This window comes from Zeus faber (assembly GCF_960531495.2).
Source record: "Zeus faber genome assembly, chromosome: 14".
In the NCBI taxonomy this organism is placed as follows: domain Eukaryota; kingdom Metazoa; phylum Chordata; class Actinopteri; order Zeiformes; family Zeidae; genus Zeus; species Zeus faber.
Genome location: NC_137200.1, coordinates 5,348,756 through 5,367,207, shown reverse-complemented (window position 1 = coordinate 5,367,207; position 18,452 = coordinate 5,348,756). Strand labels below are relative to the sequence as shown.

The 18,452-nt window shown below is 40.7% G+C and overlaps 1 protein-coding gene across 3 annotated transcripts in view; it reads left to right on the top strand.

Moving 5' to 3' along the window:
- acsl6 (acyl-CoA synthetase long chain family member 6) overlaps positions 1 to 17,404 on the top strand; it is a gene marked incomplete at both ends in the record, with an annotated part of 37,860 nt that extends 20,456 nt beyond the window's left edge. For all 3 annotated transcript variants that reach the window (XM_080013345.1, XM_080013344.1, XM_080013343.1), the window contains 15 exons: positions 515 to 693; positions 1,498 to 1,530; positions 2,269 to 2,320; positions 5,339 to 5,412; positions 5,795 to 5,872; positions 7,541 to 7,675; positions 9,791 to 9,925; positions 10,747 to 10,842; positions 12,229 to 12,301; positions 14,668 to 14,756; positions 14,941 to 15,057; positions 15,240 to 15,383; positions 16,878 to 16,979; positions 17,106 to 17,177; positions 17,264 to 17,404. In XM_080013345.1, the coding sequence (XP_079869471.1) occupies positions 515 to 693; positions 1,498 to 1,530; positions 2,269 to 2,320; positions 5,339 to 5,412; positions 5,795 to 5,872; positions 7,541 to 7,675; positions 9,791 to 9,925; positions 10,747 to 10,842; positions 12,229 to 12,301; positions 14,668 to 14,756; positions 14,941 to 15,057; positions 15,240 to 15,383; positions 16,878 to 16,979; positions 17,106 to 17,177; positions 17,264 to 17,404 (1,520 nt within the window). The remainder of the gene's footprint in view (positions 1 to 514; positions 694 to 1,497; positions 1,531 to 2,268; positions 2,321 to 5,338; positions 5,413 to 5,794; positions 5,873 to 7,540; positions 7,676 to 9,790; positions 9,926 to 10,746; positions 10,843 to 12,228; positions 12,302 to 14,667; positions 14,757 to 14,940; positions 15,058 to 15,239; positions 15,384 to 16,877; positions 16,980 to 17,105; positions 17,178 to 17,263) is intronic.
- Positions 17,405 to 18,452: the final 1,048 nt, after the last annotated feature.

Here is an 18,452-nt window from a genome sequence, read left to right as displayed (position 1 = left end):
TATTTGATTTGAATTATGTAAGCTTTCTTTGGTTGTTGGTTTAAGAAAAATTAAAAAATGGGCTCACAGGTTATATACTGTATAGTCAGCTGTATAAGTACTACTATCTTGACTTTTGCTGATTTTGAGAAAGTAAGATGAGATAAAAGAAAATATATATATATATAATTACTTATAAATATAATATATTTATCAACAGAAGTGGATATCTTAATAATAATAATAATAATAATAATAATAATCACAATAACAATATTATTATTATTATTATTAATAATCATAATAATAATAATAATAATAATAATAATAATAAAACATAAAATGTGTTTTTTTTCTCTGCAAAGCATTAAGTAAATCGATGAATTTCATATTGAAACACCAACCCACACCTGGGCATTTTGATTCTCTTTCTGCATTTTTTTATTTTATTTTTTTTTCCCCTTTTATTCTTTTGATTGCTATTCACACGAGGGTGTGTGTGTTCTTGTGTGCGTGTGTGTGTGCTCTCCCCAAGCGGAAATTTCCACGGTGATCTGTGACAAGGCCGATAAGGCCCAGGTGCTGCTGGGAAACGTGGAGCGTAAGGAGACGACCGGCCTCCGCAGAATCATCCTCATGGACGCCTTTGATGCAGCCCTGCTGGAGCGAGCGCAAGACTGCGGCGTGCACGTGCAGGCCATGGCCGAGGTGGAGGTAGGAGAGACTACTTTAAAATGTCTTAAAAGAAACTTAGTGATGAAATAATAGTTTTAAATGATCATCCAACAGCCACCGGAGAGCAGGATCCCAACAGCTTGGTTCAGTCTGACTTTCCCTTTCCTCAACACTCAGCCCTGTTAGTCTGGAGCTCTTGACCAGAACAGTAGAAATTAATATCTTAAGACACTGGTATGCACTGCGGGGTGCCTCGGAAAATATTAAATGAGTTAAATCTAATAAAAACTGACACCAGAGCCCAAACACTGGCACTGAAAGCCCAAATTCTTGCGTCCCCTTTCTGATTTGACCTGATATAGCACTGATATAGATATAGAAGGGTTATTATCAAATTCAGGGGCCTGGAGTTCATACTCATTTCAAAGTTATGACAGTTGACACCATAATAACTCTCCTCTGCACAATGTTCATCATCATTCAAAAAATGATAATAATCATAATAAAGTGAAATAATACTAATAATTGTCTACAGAGTGATTTTCATGTAGTACAGATAATGAAATAAAAGTGGAAGTAGTCATAGGGGGTTATTAAAGACATTGGTTAAGTTCATTCTCTTGCTTAATTAATGGGCTGCACATGCTGCATGAATCATTTCTCTAAAAAAAAAAGATTAATATTGTGTGTTGAACAAACACTAGTGGCACATGTTATGTAGTCATTTCGATGTGTATATTGGTGTGTGTGTGTGTGTGTGTGTGTGTGTGTGTGTGTGTGTGTGTCTGTGTGTGTGTGCGTGTGTGTGTTCAGCTAACAATACGTTGTTTGGGTTCATTGCAGGCTCTGGGCAGGGAGAACTACAGGAGGCCAATAGTAAGTACAGTACTCTAAAGTAAAGTATTAACCCTTTCATACACAGCATGCAACACCCAAGTGTGATACAATTCTAGAAGGACATCAAGTTCTGATAATAAAATAGCAAACAAGCAAAATGCATTTAACAAGAAATATGCCAATATTACACTCAATGTCACTTTTGGGATCGTCAATTTAGACCCCAACGATCATTCCTCGTCAAAGGATTTTCAAATCATTGTATCATTGTCATTGTCATTGTCATTGTGACTCCTTGAAATCAAATTGTTGGAATGAAATTTTAGTCTTGAAGTACTCCAAGCAACTCAAATAACTCCCAATATAATCTTCCTCCCAATATAATATAGTTGAGGGCCTTTTTCTATCGATGGAGCCTCACAAATCATCTAGTACTAGTACATATAGTACCGTAATAATATAATCAGCACATAGTAATAATTAATATTATTATTTATAACGTATATATCCTTAACAACTGTATATATATTTATTTATTATTATATATATATTTTTTTAACCTATTTTATTTTATTATTATTATCCCCTTTTTTAGTACTGTTAAGCTTAAATTTTTTTCATGCTAATGGTCTGAACTGAAGTGCACCAAACCTCACCAGAAGAAATCACTCATATGTGTAACTGTAACACTCATATTTTTTGTACCAGAAAATAAAACCGATATCGATAGTACATCCAGTATATAGTATAAATGAAATGTATTTATTATTTTCACAGGCACCCTCGCCAGAAGACTTGTCAATCGTTTGCTTCACCAGCGGCACCACAGGTACATTGTTCCCTCTGAACACATTGTAAAGGGAATAACGCCCCGACAGATGCACAGCACAAGCACAGCTCCAAAATTGTTACGCTAATGAGAGCATGTGGCCCAGACGCTGCCAAAATGTGTTTATCCGACTCTCACCTGGGATCAAAGCCGCTCCTGCCTGCGTCACTCCGCCACACATCCGGCGGTGCGGGGGGGAAAACATCAGTTTCATGCTTTGTGCACTCCCAAGAATTCTCTCAGTTGGAAGTGAATTGACCCCAAAACAGACCCTTTTTTGCTTGTGTGGAGAGAGGCCAGTGTGGTAACTCGGTTGCTGTTTGCATGGCACCAGTGCTCTGGGTCAGTTGCAAGCTTTAAAAGGTCACCACTTATGCTACATTTCAACAAGTCCCTGAAGTTTTTTGCTGAAAATACCACTAAGATTATGCACTCTAGCCATTATATTATGCCTCTATTCCCCCCTGTTTCAGTCATTTTCTTAAAGGGCTGTTTCAATTTCTGTAGCTTTAAATCCAAATGAGCTTCTGCTCCCCACGCCCCGCTCCGGCTGCATGCCGGACGGAGGCCGGAGGTGAAATGGCCTCCGTTATTCTTGTGAATCTCTATAAAATCAGCAGCACTCTGGGGACATCACGACACCTTCTCTCATCTTATTATCCCGTTAATTAAGAGTGTTGATAAGATGGAGTTCATCCATCCATGGAGTTCAACGTTATTGTGGACCCTGCAGCAAGTAACGCCAGTAACTGCCCAGAAAGTTACATCTTATACATATTACCTCACTATCAACGTTAGCTAGGGCTGATTGGAAAAAGAAACACCGCTGCGCAATTATTTTGTAAATACTTACATTTCCCTCATCTGCAGTTTTGTCACAGTTTGGGACGTTGCCATCCAAAATGAACTTCATCCACTCAGCTCTAATGACAGAGCACTTCCCATGCTTACTGCAGAGCTCAGCTTCCACATGATGCTAGTGGGCCGATCCGGCGCATGCCGAAAAAAAATGACGCGCCTTTGCAACAGTAGTTGTCAAGGCGTGGGTTGAGTTACTCAGATGGTGGGCGGTATTATTCTAATGAGCCCCCACTGACGTAGGAGTTGGAGGCAAATCGGAACGGCTGCTTTCTGAAACAGGGAGCTCACAAAAAATCTGACTGGGTTGTTGGTGGTAACCTTTAAGATTGTCTTTAGTTCATCTTCTAACATTTTTAAGAAAAGAAAAATAGGCGTTTCGGGACCAAACCATTCTGGGGACTCCCTGAGGGGAAGAAGGAACTGGGGAGGTCCCCCGAAAACCAAATAACTTCAATATACCGAACCTACCAGCAGTAGGAACGCTGAAGTGACGTCGACCAATGGGGTTTCAGCATTGGATTTAGTCTACAAACTTTTAACTGAGTTCACCTGATCAGTCCACTAAAATCAGTTTTTTAAACTAATTTGAGGCGAGAATTAAACAATCCAGTTGCTTAATCTTCACTCTTATACTATCTGCCTCATATCAAGCCTCATTTAAAAGTTTGTTCCGACTTTCGGAAGGTACGGGCTTGCATAGGGACACTGCAGGGGCATTGTTTTTGTTTCACTCAATTGACGTTGTAAAATAAAATAAAATAAATGAAATAAATACATCTACAATAAAAATACAATATTATACTGTTTTTTTATTGTTATTTTTTAATGAACGCCCAGAGCAATGCAACTACCAGGAAGCACTGTCCTCAGTGCACCGGGGGTGAGGGAGAAGGGGGGGAGAAGCAGCGCACAGCGAGGCGTCAACAGCCCCAGGAACATCCGTCCATTCAAATGTTTGGCCAATAAATTGTGTCTAATAAAGACGGGAGGCAGTGGCTTATGTGTTCGATCAATCACCGTGCACTTGCGTTACTGACAGTTCCTCTTGTGCCGGTTAGTCTCTGTCCTGGAGTAGGAGCTAAAAAAGTTCCTCAAAACTGAATTTTCAGAACTATGATCGATCCTAGTTGCTGCCATGCGGACACAACAGAAAGGGACGGTTCCTCCAAAAGTTCCTAAATCTATGGAAAAGTTCCTGCAGTGCGAAAATGTGTTGTTATGTTACAACTCTACATCCTACGTTATTAGGGCCACTGTCACTTTTGTTTCAAAGCGAGGGGGTACTGCACCCCCATAGTCACCCCCAAATACTGTAAATCTAGATATGAAATGCACAAATCTAACCAAAAATACAGTAATAGTGAATAGACTGCATTTTGATACTGTATAGCGCTGTTCTGTATCAGGTTGTTACCCGTGTGACCAGAGATGGACAGATTACACCTGGTTTACCCCGACTCTTTGCAGGGGCTTTGTCAGAATAATGACGTAGGAATACTGTCGGAATTTGATCAGAATAATCATTATAAAGCAATACAAATCACACTGCACACTATATATGCAAGTTTAATATTGGAAATACATTTCTTCTTGGAACCCCCCCCCCCCCCCCGCTTTGGGAAGAAAAAAAACCTCATAGTGGCCCCAATACGCCACTGTGACACACTTCTGTTTCTGTAAATTTGTTGTCATTTAACCTATGTTTGACTGTCACACCAGTGTTTACGTTCCCATGCAGTTACATTAATTGACATCACGTTTGTGACCTTACAGAAACATACTGTGTAGATGGCCACCTGCTGGCCGGTCGAGACATTGCCTCATTCTTAACAATACTGTCTTTTGTGTGTATCTCTATACATATATATTTGTTTATTTGTTTGTTTGTTTTTATTTATTGATAAAAAAAAAGTATTTGTACCTTTATTTATGTCATTATTATTTTGTATTGACTCATAGATTTCTTTCCCACTAACAAGTGGTTTTCTTTTAGACAAAGCAGAGTTGTATTCATCTGGGTGAACAGTTTTCTGTTTATGTCATTCAGTGGGCAGCTGTGGAGGGTCTCACTGACAGTTTAATGGTGTTTTTCCCTCTCCCCCCTCTCTCTGACCCCCCCCCTCTCTTTCTCTCTCTCTCTCTCCCTTCTTTCTGCAGGAAATCCAAAGGGAGTGATGTTAACACATGGAAATGTGGTGGCTGACTTCTCCGGCTTCCTCAAAGTCACAGATGTAAGACACCCCGCTATCGAAGGAAATACCCTTAAAACATTTTTTTACAAATGTAACAATAAAGAAATCTTAAATCTTTACAATGAGAGAGTGGCTCACATTCGGCCTCGGCTTTGTCACAATTTCATAAAGAGTTCCTTTTTACAGAGCTCTGAAAACCACACATCTGGCACTCGGAGCTTCCTCTTGCTGCCTTTTGTTTTTACTGTGCAACAGTTTGCACACGGCAGTGTGTGTGTGTGTGTGTGTGTGTGTGTGTGTGTGTGTGTGTGTGTGTGTGGTACAGAACATGTCTTTTTCATCCTGTCTTCACCTATTCTCTCACTTGCCCTCTCTCTCTCTCTCTCTCTCTCGCTCTCTCTCTCTTCTCTCTCTCTCCCAGAAAGTAATTTTCCCTAACAAAGACGATTGCCTCATCTCCTTCCTGCCGCTGGCTCACATGTTTGAGAGACTCATTGAGGTAAAGGGAGGTTAGCCCAGGGGAATTTATATTACTGTTTTAAATGTGTGTTTGTGTGTGCTTGTGCTTGTGACATAAGAACTGGAACCTGCCCCTGCATGCATTGGGGGCCATTGCTATTTTTAGCCCTGGAGATGAGACTGCAGATGAAACTTTACTTTACCAGAATATGCAATTGGCGTCCAAACTCTGGTACGCTCCATTGACCTTGTGGCGATAGGATCAGGTTGGACCGGTCTCCATTTTCTGTACTTGTTTCCCTGGGAACTGCCGATTGCTAACATGCGCAAACGCGCACGCACGCACAAACGCACGAACGTAAGCACGCACCCACAGGAAACCACCTTTCTTCCCCAGCGCCACATGCCGGGCGCAGTCACCAGAGCATGTGACAAAACATTCTCTCTCTATCTCTCACACTCACACACACACACACACACACACACACACACACACACTCACACTACTCCCCGCACCAAAAACAAGATGTTTGGATTGTTTTAACTTGCCGGTTGCCACAATTCCAGTTGCCAGTGCTTCCAGTGAAAGACACCAGCGGTGGGAAGTAACTACGCATCTGTATTGCTGAAGACAATTCAGTTTTTGCTTCTTTTCTTATAACATAGTTTGTCTCACTTTTTCCACAACAAATGAAGACATCAAATCAGGATTATATTATTTGTAAAATACTATGACACCACATAAATTGTAGTGAGGATCTGCATGAGAAATAAAGGCACAGCAGCACTTTATGATGTATTATACGCTTGTTTACTTATATCAGGACACTGAATTAGATATGTACTTTTACCTTTAATACTTCCAGTAGATTTAAGAGCACGTTCTCATATATGTTTTACTGAAATAGAAATGTCAACGTGGCGCTTTCCTCTTAACTAGAATACATTTTGTATTGGGTATTTGTACTTTTTTTTACTTCAGAAAAAGATCCTGAATACTTCTTCCGCCACGGCAAGAAACAGACTAGTGACTCTCGCTGTGCCTATTGTGAGGGATTTGAGGCGCGTCTATTGGCGGAAAGTGGGGAAAAAAAAGAAAGGAAAAAGAAAACAAAAAAATAAAAAGCGCTTACCCGGCCGTGTCCTCAGATGACTCCACACACAGGAAACACGTGAGAATCAGAATCAGCATTGGTGTATTTCTGCCAGTTAGATTTACATACTGTATCTGAGGTCTTTCTTCTGCTGAGGTTTAGTGCAAACAATTTCAGACCAAGGGATCTGTGCTGCCTGGGCACGCTCCATGAAACATACCTTTAAGGAAAGAAAAAAAAGGGAATTTAAGATAAGATGACCCGTTAATTCAGGAAGTACAATTTACTGTAACAACAATATTACTTATGTGACAATAATCATGATTTTATTGTATTTTTTTTGCTCATTTTGTGCTGCTATCACAGTTTGAACTTAATAAAGAAAAAACACCATGGACTAGAAAAATGGTTCACATTAAAATAATCAGTTGATTATATAATAATTACGACAGCACACAAAGTGACCAAATAGCAATTGTGTGCTTATGCTGTAGGGGTGTTATGTGTTATATTGGAAATCAGCATTTACTGTGTGTGTGTGTGTGTGTGTGTGTGTGTGTGTGTGTGTGTGTGTGTGTGTGTGTGTGTGTGTGTGTGTGTGTGTGCGCACGCAGTCTGTAGTGTACTGCCATGGAGGGCGTATCGGCTTCTACCAGGGCGACATCCGCCTCCTGCCAGACGACATGAAGGCCCTGCGGCCGACCATCTTCCCTGTTGTGCCGCGGCTGCTCAACCGGATGTATGACAAGGTGGGGCCTTGACAACACAAACGACCAAGTCTAAATTCTGCCACAAAGCAGGAAATGTGAGTGCATCCGGAGGTGTTGAAACCTGCAAGAGCAGCAGCGCCCCACTGTGGTCGCAGGGTGGTTTTCATTGTGTTGAAGGAATCTTTATCTTTAATCTTTAATCTTTAATTGTCACACAGCACACCACACTACAACACATGCACGCACACACACACACACATGCACCATGCTTTGGATCGTGGCCGGTGAAATGAGGCCTCTGCGTTTAACCCATCCTGGCACAGGATGGGTTAAACGCCTCCTCCCGGGGCACAGCCAGGAGCAGTGGGCAGCGTTCGTGGACGCGCCCGGGGACCTGGTGATGAGTGTCCATCGCTGGTCAGACGATGATGGGTGCATGTTTTTGGTGGGGGTCCTTACTGATGTTAGATGGAGGAAACCCCATGTGAGCACGGGGAGAACATGCAAAATCCACACAGAAAGGCTCCTATTTGGGAGATGAGCGCCCCAGGCGGGAATCAAACCCAGGACCTTAAGATAATTTTTACGTAATCCTAGAGGGAAATTGAGGAATTACAGCAGCAAACGACAGTGCCGCAACAAAAGGTAAAATTAAAGATTAAAATTAGATAAGAAATAATACATATGTTCACTATCCACACAAAGTTAACATGAAGTAGCTCTATGCTCACCACTGCTCTTACGGCCTATTATTCCGAAACTCCAATAGTCTGAAATAAATAAGGTTAGAGATGGTTAAGATTCGGTATAATGTTAGAGATAGTTAAGTTTAGGTACAAGGTTAGAGATGGTTAATGTGGCAGTTTCGCCTACCATGGGCCACTCAAGTGGCATGTTCAGGGACCTCCGTCACAGAGACACAGAAGACGGGGTTGCAGAAAACACGTATATTGTGGAGAGGGGCTTGGTAGAACAAGCCCCGGTGCACATGGACACAGCTCATGACAGGGCTCCTCTCTTGACTGCGTGTGGGGATGGCGGTTTTGACCTGTTGCTCATTAGACCAACCAACGAGGAACAGGTACACAGCCACTCTGATCCGGGGTCCCTTATTACCTCGATCCACGTCAGGTGTGCTGCTCAAACCACACCATCCCCGCACCACGGTTAAGTTTAGGTATAAAGTTAGAGATGGTTAAGTTTAGGTATAAAGTTAGAGATGGTTAAGTTTAGGTATAAGGTTAGAGATGGTTACGTTTAGGTATAAAGTTAGAGATGGTTACGTTTAGGTATAGAGTTAGAGATGGTTAAGTTTAGGTATAAGGTTAGAGATGGTTACGTTTAGGTATAATGTTAGAGATGGTTAAGTTTAGGTATAATGTTAGAGATGGTTAAGTTTAGGTATAATGTTAGAGATGGTTAAGTTTAGGTATAATGTTAGAGATGGTTAAGTTTAGGTATAAGGTTAGAGATGGTTTAGTTTAGGTATAATGTTAGAGATGGTTTAGTTCAGGTATACTGTTAGAGATGGTTACGTTTAGGTATAATGTTAGAGATGGTTACGTTTAGGTACAAGGTGAGAGATGGTTAAGTTCAGGTTTAATGTTAGAGATGGTAAAGTTTAGGTTTAATGTTAAGTTAAGGTATGAGGTTAGAGATGGTTTAGTGTAGATACAAGATTAGATATGTTAACTTTAGGTACAAGGTTAGAGGTGGTTAAGATTAGGTATAAGATTTGAAAAGCTTCATTTTAGGTATACGGTTAGAGATGGTTAAGTTTAGGTATAAGGTCAGAGATCTTTCAATTTAGGTTTCAGTTTAGAGGTTGTTAAGTTTAGGTATAAGGTTAGAGAAGTTTATATATAAATATACACTGTTTATGTATATATATATATATATATATATATATATATATATATATATACACACACACACACACACACACACACACACACACACACACACACACACACCTGGGCCTGTGTTTAAATGTCTGTTCTATATATATAGATATATATTGTTTGTATTATATTATGTAATGTATATTGTTATTGGTTATTGTTTTTTTTTTAGGTTTATTGCATATTACCAATTCTATTTTAGTCTGTCTGTCTTCCCTCACTCTTTCTGCATGTTCCCCTCCTCCCTCCGCAGATCTTCAGCCAGGCGAACACCCCCCTTAAGCGCTGGCTGCTCAACTTCGCCGCCAAAAGAAAAGGCGCGGAGGTCAGCAGCGGGGTCATCCGCAGCGACAGCGTCTGGGACAAAGTGTTTTTCAGTAAGATCCAGGTACGCACTGTTTCACTCAGTCCAGCACCCACGCTGTGCATCTACTTAATAGTGATAGGAATAAGCAGAGACCTTGATGTTGTCATAATGATACCTACAGTAGCTGGTTCAGATCATTCGGTTATCTATTGCAATCCTTTTAAGCCTGAGTTACACTGAATTCGAAAACGCATCAGACAGTGAGATCCTCCCCCCCAGGGGCTCTCAAATGAACTGTGTCTGGGGTTCCCATCAGAAAATGCAGTATTTCAGGCAAAATGTGATTGTACAGCTTGTACAGCAAGTACCATTTTCCATAAATTCGTTTAAAACTTAATTTATAGGGTTTGCAAAGTGCACACAAATAATAAAATACACACAATTCATTAAGATAAAGAAATTGATTGAAAGTGAGTATGAAGACATCTAGTGTTAAGGTTCATAACATCGTTATTTTATTTTTGTGACTTACATGTATTTACATCATAAGAATTTTTAAAAAATTACAGATTTTTAGACCTTTAACTATAATAAACTAATGAACACTGTCACTGATTCCATCTTTCCCCCTGTGATCCACATGGAGTGAAAAGCTCTGCTATACTTTATATTAAAATCGCATAGGTTTTACGACTAACTCTGACCTCTGGAATCCCTCCCTGATAGCTGTATAGCTGAAGATGATTTTAATCAATGCAAAATTACTTTTATAGACATGTTTGCGATGAGTAAAAAATACAGAAAAGGTTTACTTTTTATAGATTTTTATTTCCATCCTGACTACTGTTACAATTTAAAATGCATATTATGCATCTGTGTATGAATGTATGTATATTTGACAGGCCAGCCTTGGAGGGAGGCTCAGAATGATTATCACTGGTGCAGCCCCGGCCTCCCCTTCTGTTCTGGGATTTCTCAGAGCGGCCTTGGGCTGTCAGGTGAGGAAGACAAAGATGTACACGCACACACATTAAAAATGATATGTACAGTCTGTTCAGATATATATATATATTATACTGTGCACACACACAGACACACACACACACACACACACACACTCGGTCTGCACTTTATTAGGTACACTTGTACAATCCAGTACACCAGTTTTGCTATGAATTATACTTTTATGAAGTTTATAATTGAGAAGTGTTTATAATGTTTTGGTCCCTTTCTATGCAAATGAGCCTCATTGAAAATCTGATTGCATAATCCCTGCTGCATGTTAAACGTACCACGTTTCCCAAATCCCAATGTTTAACTTGACAGGTATATATGCTCTGATCAGATAATTGTGCAGTTACCACCAGCTCTCTGCAGAAGGTAATAGAATCACTCTAACTGCGTGTGGCTATTAGCAACAGTGTTTTTAAAATAGAGGCTATTTTAACAAGGCTCATTTCCATAGAAAGGGGCCAATTTGGCACAGAATGTATGAATAATACCTAATTTAAATATGCATAAATAGCACTATTTGCGTAAATAGTAAATAAATATATAAGGGAATATTCGCGTAAATAGAGCTATTTGCCCGGCAGTGCAGTTAGCGTTGCATTTCACCTTTTGCAGTGCTTGCCGTTGCGCCACTGAGTGTATATATACAGTATAGATTAGATTAGATTAGATTAGATTCAACTTTATTGTCACTAGAAGAGTACAGTGTAGTACAGAGCCAATGAAATGCAGTTGACGTCTAACCAGAAGTGCAAAAGAAGCATTTAAATACCAAAGTGCTATTTGAGTACAGTGTTTCTGTGCAGTTATGTAGGCAAAAGAGATGTATTATGTACAACATTGTAGGGTTATAAATACAGGTTTGTCATAGGGGGATTATGTACAGAGAGTATAAATAGACATTTTATATCAATACTATATACATACATGTAGTATATCTATGTATATTGTGCAGGTTTTGGTCAGGTTATGGAATATAAAAAAAAGTTTAAAAAGTTGTGCAGTTTTTTTTTGTTTGTTTTTGTTTGTTTGTTTTTTGTTAGGTGATAGCAGCGCAAGGGCAATTGATGAAATATATACAGTATATACTGTATGTCAGGCTGCGTGCAGGTTAACGCATCCTAAAATATCTTGAATTAAGTTTTACATTTTACATTTAAACATTTTACATTTACATTTAAATACACAATGTCTTCATTGAAACATATTTTTAAAAAGATGCATCCATATATTTTATTTGTGTGTGTGTGTGTGTGTGTGTGTGTGTGTGTGTGTGTGTGTGTGTGTGTGTGTGTGTGTGTGTGTGTGTGTGTGTGTGTGTGTGTGTGTGTGTGTGTGTGTGTGTGTGTGTGTGTGTGTGTGTGTGTGTGAAGGTGTATGAGGCTTATGGTCAGACGGAGTGCACAGCTGGCTGCACCTTCACCACACCCGGAGACTGGACCTCAGGTACAGTAAAAGTGAATGCAACCCCAGACAAACAAACACCAGGTGACTCTAAACAAAGAGACTCTAAACGCTGTCCGACTTCACCTGACAAGTTATAACCCAACTGCGTCCAAAGGGCTGAATGATGCAGCCGGGCCATAACAGGTAGAAATAAAGGACATGTTTGGTTTATATATATGGTGTATTATATATTTATTAGCAGCTGTTGTGTCTCCCACAAGGGATGAAACGTCCGCCCCTTTTTTTTTTGGAGACTCCTCTGGAAATGACCATGATGTGTCAGTAGACTTTTTTCTTGCGCTCTTTAGAAATATATATACCAGCCTAATTGCATAAGTTGGACTCTCTGAAAATGTTTTCGTCCAATGATCTGTTCAATTTGCCAAACCATCTATCTGGAATATCCCTCTAGCTTACAACAAACACACTGAATGTGTGCTTCTATCTTTTCCACAAAAGTCAGCAGTTACATAGCAAATGAAGAAAAACCCATGGTTTTCTTCTGCAGAAAAAAAGGGAAGTGCATATTTTCTGCAAAACCACAGATTTCATATAGACTGTGGAAAGATGGGCCGGGGAAGGAGGAAGAGGGCGTGTCTATGTGGGGCGTGGACGTGGGGGCTCTCAGGTGGGAATGTGTGCGTGAGCACCTCGATTCGGTACATTTTAGTATTTTTAGTATTTTTAGAGCTTATTGTGTGTAATCACCGGGTGTGATGACATTTCACTGCATATATGTATGACCGTATGTACGTATATGTATGTGACAAATAAACCTCTTGAATCTTGAATCTCTTAAGAATACACGTAAGGTGAGACAGAAGGTGTGACTGATTCTTTGAATGAGGGAGCATGCCAAAGAAAAGTGCTGAGAGGAAGAAAAAATAAATGGAGAGAGTGGGGTGGAAAGAGATGCCAGTTAATTATCAAACTGCTTGCTTTATTCTCCAAACACGTACATGCTGCATTAACCCAGGCTGAACAAGGGCACTGCAAGTGGGCCCCCAAAAATCCTTCACCCCTGTACCATAAACCACTGCGTCAAGACGTGACAGCCTGAACCTACAATTAACCATATCTTCTTCTCTTTCTTCATATACACATGGAATTATGTTTCGTTATCTACAACATAATAGTATTCCTACTGATGGCTGAGTTTTTGCAGTGTGTCAATAAAAATAGGTTTTTATGGCCAGAGGGTTAGGGTTAGGGTTAGGGTTAGGGTTAGGGTTAGGGTTAGGGTTAGGTTAGGGTTAGGGTTAGGGTTAGGGTTAGGGTTAGGTTAGGGTTAGGGTTAGGGTTAGGGTTAGGGTTAGGGTTAGGGTTAGGTTAGGTTAGGGCCAGAGTGCGGTCTTATCGGTGCCACTACTAGCACCTATAACCTGCAGTTCACCTTCCTACATGTTGTCAAGCATTGGTTCAAAAAACACATCAGAAAGTCTTAACCACAAAGTTTCTCTGCACATTAACCTCCACTCACTCACTCACAACACTTTACATACAGTCATTTGGCTCTATAAGAGCATTTTGGCTCAATAAGATATTTTTTTACTGCTTACTATTGGCTGCACGCTGTGGATTTCCCCCTGCTTCTTGAAGGCGTGTTGCATCAGACTGTCTGTTGGTGTTTATTTCGGTACATTTCCAAATGATAATGAAGGCCTGATGACTGGAGTCCCAGCCCTCTGGCTGCTCTGGACTTTTTTGTACCTTTTTTTTCTGCGTGCTTTGCCATTCACTGCCTGCCTTTTCAGATAAAGCTAAAGTGTGGTTATGCTTCTCACAAAGCACATGCTGATTCTGATGATACACATGGGCGGAAGTTCCCAACAATCACAATCTGTGTGTGTGTGTGTGTGTATATATATATATATATATATATATGTGTGTGTGTGTGTGTGTGTGTGTGTGTGTGTGTGTGTGTGTGTGTGTGTGTGTGTGTGTACCGGTACACTACTGATACAGGTGTGTATACGTGTATGTATGTGTGTTTGTATTATGTGTATATATACGTATATATGTTGGGAGAGGCCATACTGCACATTGGAACAATTCAGACTCATAGTCAACATATGTGCTGCTCTTCCCATTTTGTTTCTGAGAAACCAAAAGACTCAAAAGTCACAAACTTTTCCTGTGTCACCGAATGCTGAAATGCTCATACGCAGACAAGTAATAGTCTTACACCGCCCTCTAATGCTCACTTCCAGCTGCTAAAATATTGAGTATAGATATATATACAGTATAACGTGTATATAATTTGCTAATGTGTGTTTTATAAAGTCTAATAAATACAAGAAGATTTAAAAAAATAAGATAAAACACATTGAGTATTTAAGTTTCTCATTTGGTTGAAATGCATGCAGGTCATGTTGGGGCCCCGTTGCCGTGCAATCTCATCAAGTTGGTGGACGTGGCCGAGAAGAACTACTTTGCTTCCAAGGGGGAAGGAGAGGTGAGACACGCGCGCACACACACACACACACACACACACACACACACACACACACACACACACACACACACACACACACACACACACACACACTTATGCACATTCATTAATGCCATATTTTCACTGTTGTTATAACTGTATGTTAATAGTTACATTCATAAAATATATATATTTTTTTGTCCAGGTGTGTGTGAAAGGACCCAATGTGTTTAAAGGCTACCTCAAAGACCCGGAGCGCACGGCCGAGACACTCGACTCCGACGCCTGGCTCCACACCGGGGACATTGGCAAATGGCTGCCTGTACGTGCCTCGATGTTCCTGAATATTAAGACATTTTATGTGTAAAAAAAATAAAAGACAACAAAAAACGTTTGTTATTTTTTGAAAATGGACATTGCCTGTTTATTTTGTTTTTGCAGCCTTTGGCCCTTATGTCCCTCTCTTCTGTTTGCTCCCCCTCTCCTCTTCCCTCCTTCCTGCAGAATGGCACTCTGAAGATCATCGACAGGAAGAAGCACATCTTCAAGCTGGCGCAGGGCGAGTACATCTCCCCCGAGAAGATCGAGAACATCTACATCAGGAGCGAACCGGTGGCTCAGCTCTACGTGCATGGAGATAGCCTGCAGGTGACACACACACACACACACACGCACACACACACACACACACACACACAAACACGCCAGACCAGTAGGGGGCGATAATATGTCTTAATACTTGGTGTCAAACACCACAGGCCAACATGAGGAGCATACATATCGAGCTGCTTCATGATGTATTAGATGTTTAAACTTTTAATGGAGACACTATTGCGTGTACATTGAACCGCGGCCAGTTCCTAAAACCTCAGTGTGTGCGCACACACAATTTCAATTATTTTCAAATCCCATTCGGTGTTGCCGGTGCAACAGAACCGTCAGGATGTTGCATAGCACTGACACAATCGCCCCCCCCCCCCCCCCCCAAGGACATTTTGATTAAACACCTCAAATCAAAATATCAATTATCCAACAGTTATTTACATTTTTTAATTTATTTGAGACTGATAATTCGTTAAACAGGCAAGTGTAGAGCAGTGGCGTAGTAAATGGAGACTCTGCATTACGCATTTATGTTCAGCTGTGGGTGCCCGTTTACTGTGTCTCCAAACATAAAAACAGTGTGTTTTTATTATTTTTGGATGTATTTATTTTACTCCTTTTCCAATTTGAACTAATCAAAAAAGTGTGTCTTGTGTCAAGCTCTGCTGAGCCATTGATTAACCCCCTGCCCCACCCCCGCTGACATACAGATGCATGGATTATTTACTTTTCCGCATGGATAATTGTGATCAGATGCAAAACAAACCCAAATTGCATTCAGCAGCAAAACTTTATGGGCGTGTTTGTGCTGTCATATCAGTAGCACAATATTTTTTGTGAATCGGACGCAATTGATGCTGCAATCATGGTGCTATTAGCGGCCGCAATCCCATTTCTTTGTGAATTCGCCCCCTATTGGGGAGTAGAGTAGTTGTCTCCTTTCAGAGTCTTAGCTCTCCACATTTAGCTCCTAAAACATGAATTGGATTAGTAACCCATGAGAGCCAGTCTGTCAATCCTGTTAAAATCTTACTGGGATCCTGTCGTGCTGGAAATCCTGAAATATAGAAACATAAGCCTTCCTTTCTTCCTGTCTTTCTTTCTTTCTCTTTACATTTTAATGTCACCCTCATTATTTTTAACAGACTCGAAAAATAGCTGTATTTGGGTCCATAGTGGTGTATTGAATTTCCCTCTTTACTTGCATCTGTTTGTCTGTCTGTTTGTGAAGAACATATTTCAAACATCAATGAATGGATTTGACCAAAGTTGTGTTTTTACCGCTTTGTCATAAAAAAGAAATTATTATATTGTAATTGGAATTATGATCTGTATCTTTTTTGTACAGCCTGCCAATGGATATAAGACCATATAACATTTTGCAGTGTACTGAGTTAATTGTGCTCAATTTGGTGCTTTCTAGTTTACCTTACAGTTCTGTATGTAATGTACATGTTCAATTTCCAAATGTAATATCCTTAAAGCCATAATGTCCTCGTGCCTCTGAAATAACCTTCCATGTCTCTGTTTGCCCTCCAGTCCTGTTTGGTGGGTATCGTGGTTCCAGACCCAGAGGTCATGCCGAGCTGGGCCAAGAAGAAGGGCATTTTAGGCAGCTTTAAGGACCTGTGTAAAAATACGGTAGGGCTCGCAGGGATTTAAGACAAAATAAGCTAGTACTTGGAATTGGAATTGTTGGAACGGCCAAATATTCATTTAAATTCTCCTAAAACAATTCTGACTATCGAATGACTTCTGAATGTGCAGGTTCTGAAGAAGGCGATCCTGGAGGACTTGGTGCGTCTGGGCAAGGCCAGTGGCCTCCACTCCTTCGAACAGGTGAGCAACCACAAGCACTATGTCTATAGCTTTGTAAGCATTATTTGACTGGGCAATGAATCCATCAATCTTTCTCCCTCTCCCAGGTGAAAAACATCTACATCTACAGCGAGATGTTCTCCATCCAGAACGGCCTCCTCACGCCCACCATGAAGGCCAAACGACCCGAGCTCAAGGAGTTCTTCAAGGAGAAGATCGAGAACCTCTACAACAGCATCTCCATGTGAAGGCCAGCGGGGGACAGACATGTCAGTGCTAAGGCAACCCCCCCAACCTTGAGATGCTTTTTTTTTTTTTTTTCCCCAGAAGGTCAAGCTCAAACCCGGTCTGCGACCTGCAATGTCCAACCAAAAACAAAGCCCCACAAAACAAATGTCCTGTCCTCAGCAGCAGTTTCTCATACATTAGTACATTTTGACATTCTCAAACCATTCACTTCCTTTCTCCACTCTTCTTCTTCTCCTTCTCCTACTTCTTCTTCTCCTTCTTCTTCCCTTCTTTGGTTTAAACCCGTCCAACAACTGCTGAACCCAACAGCAAATGCCCCCAACATCTTAGTTGTACCTTAGCTGGAGGAGATCTGGAATAGCCAAATGTCTCCGTGGGGGATCGCCGTTAACGTTCCTCCTTGTCTCTTTGGATGACGCCACCGCTCGATGGAAAGTAAACAGACTCATAATTCCAGCCGAGACAAAAAAAAACAATGATAAAAGGAGTAACTGGCGCGCTTCTGTACTCCTCCCCCTCCATCAGCAATGTGAAGGTCAGAATGTTATGTAAAGTAGGAGCGTTACAGTGAATCTCCTCCACTGCCCGTGTTATGATATTCCCACACTCCTGCTCCCTCATGACATTCTGTGCTACAACCAAAATAAATTCTCATTCATTCATTTTTTTTATTCATTCATCAATCCAATCACTCATTGAGGGATGTGGCCAGTTGAGGTCTCAATCGTCCCATGTTTTCACAGCTCATTGACACGATTGGCTTTATTTAAAATATATACAATATACATTATTTTTTCTTTTTGCGCTGAAGATTTTATCAGGTCAACGAAAAATAAATGAAGAGATAACGCAAATCCGGGACTCAGGGCAAAGCATGCAATTTGCCCTGCAATGCTGGGACCATGACCATGTGACTTGAGAAACAAAACAACAAAAAATGGACTTCTGTGTGGGCATTAATAGCAGATTGTATTAAACGGTCCACACCCACTGCTGCTAGTGCAAGGCTTTTTAATGTAGTCCAGGCCTACCAGCTCTGTTCATTGG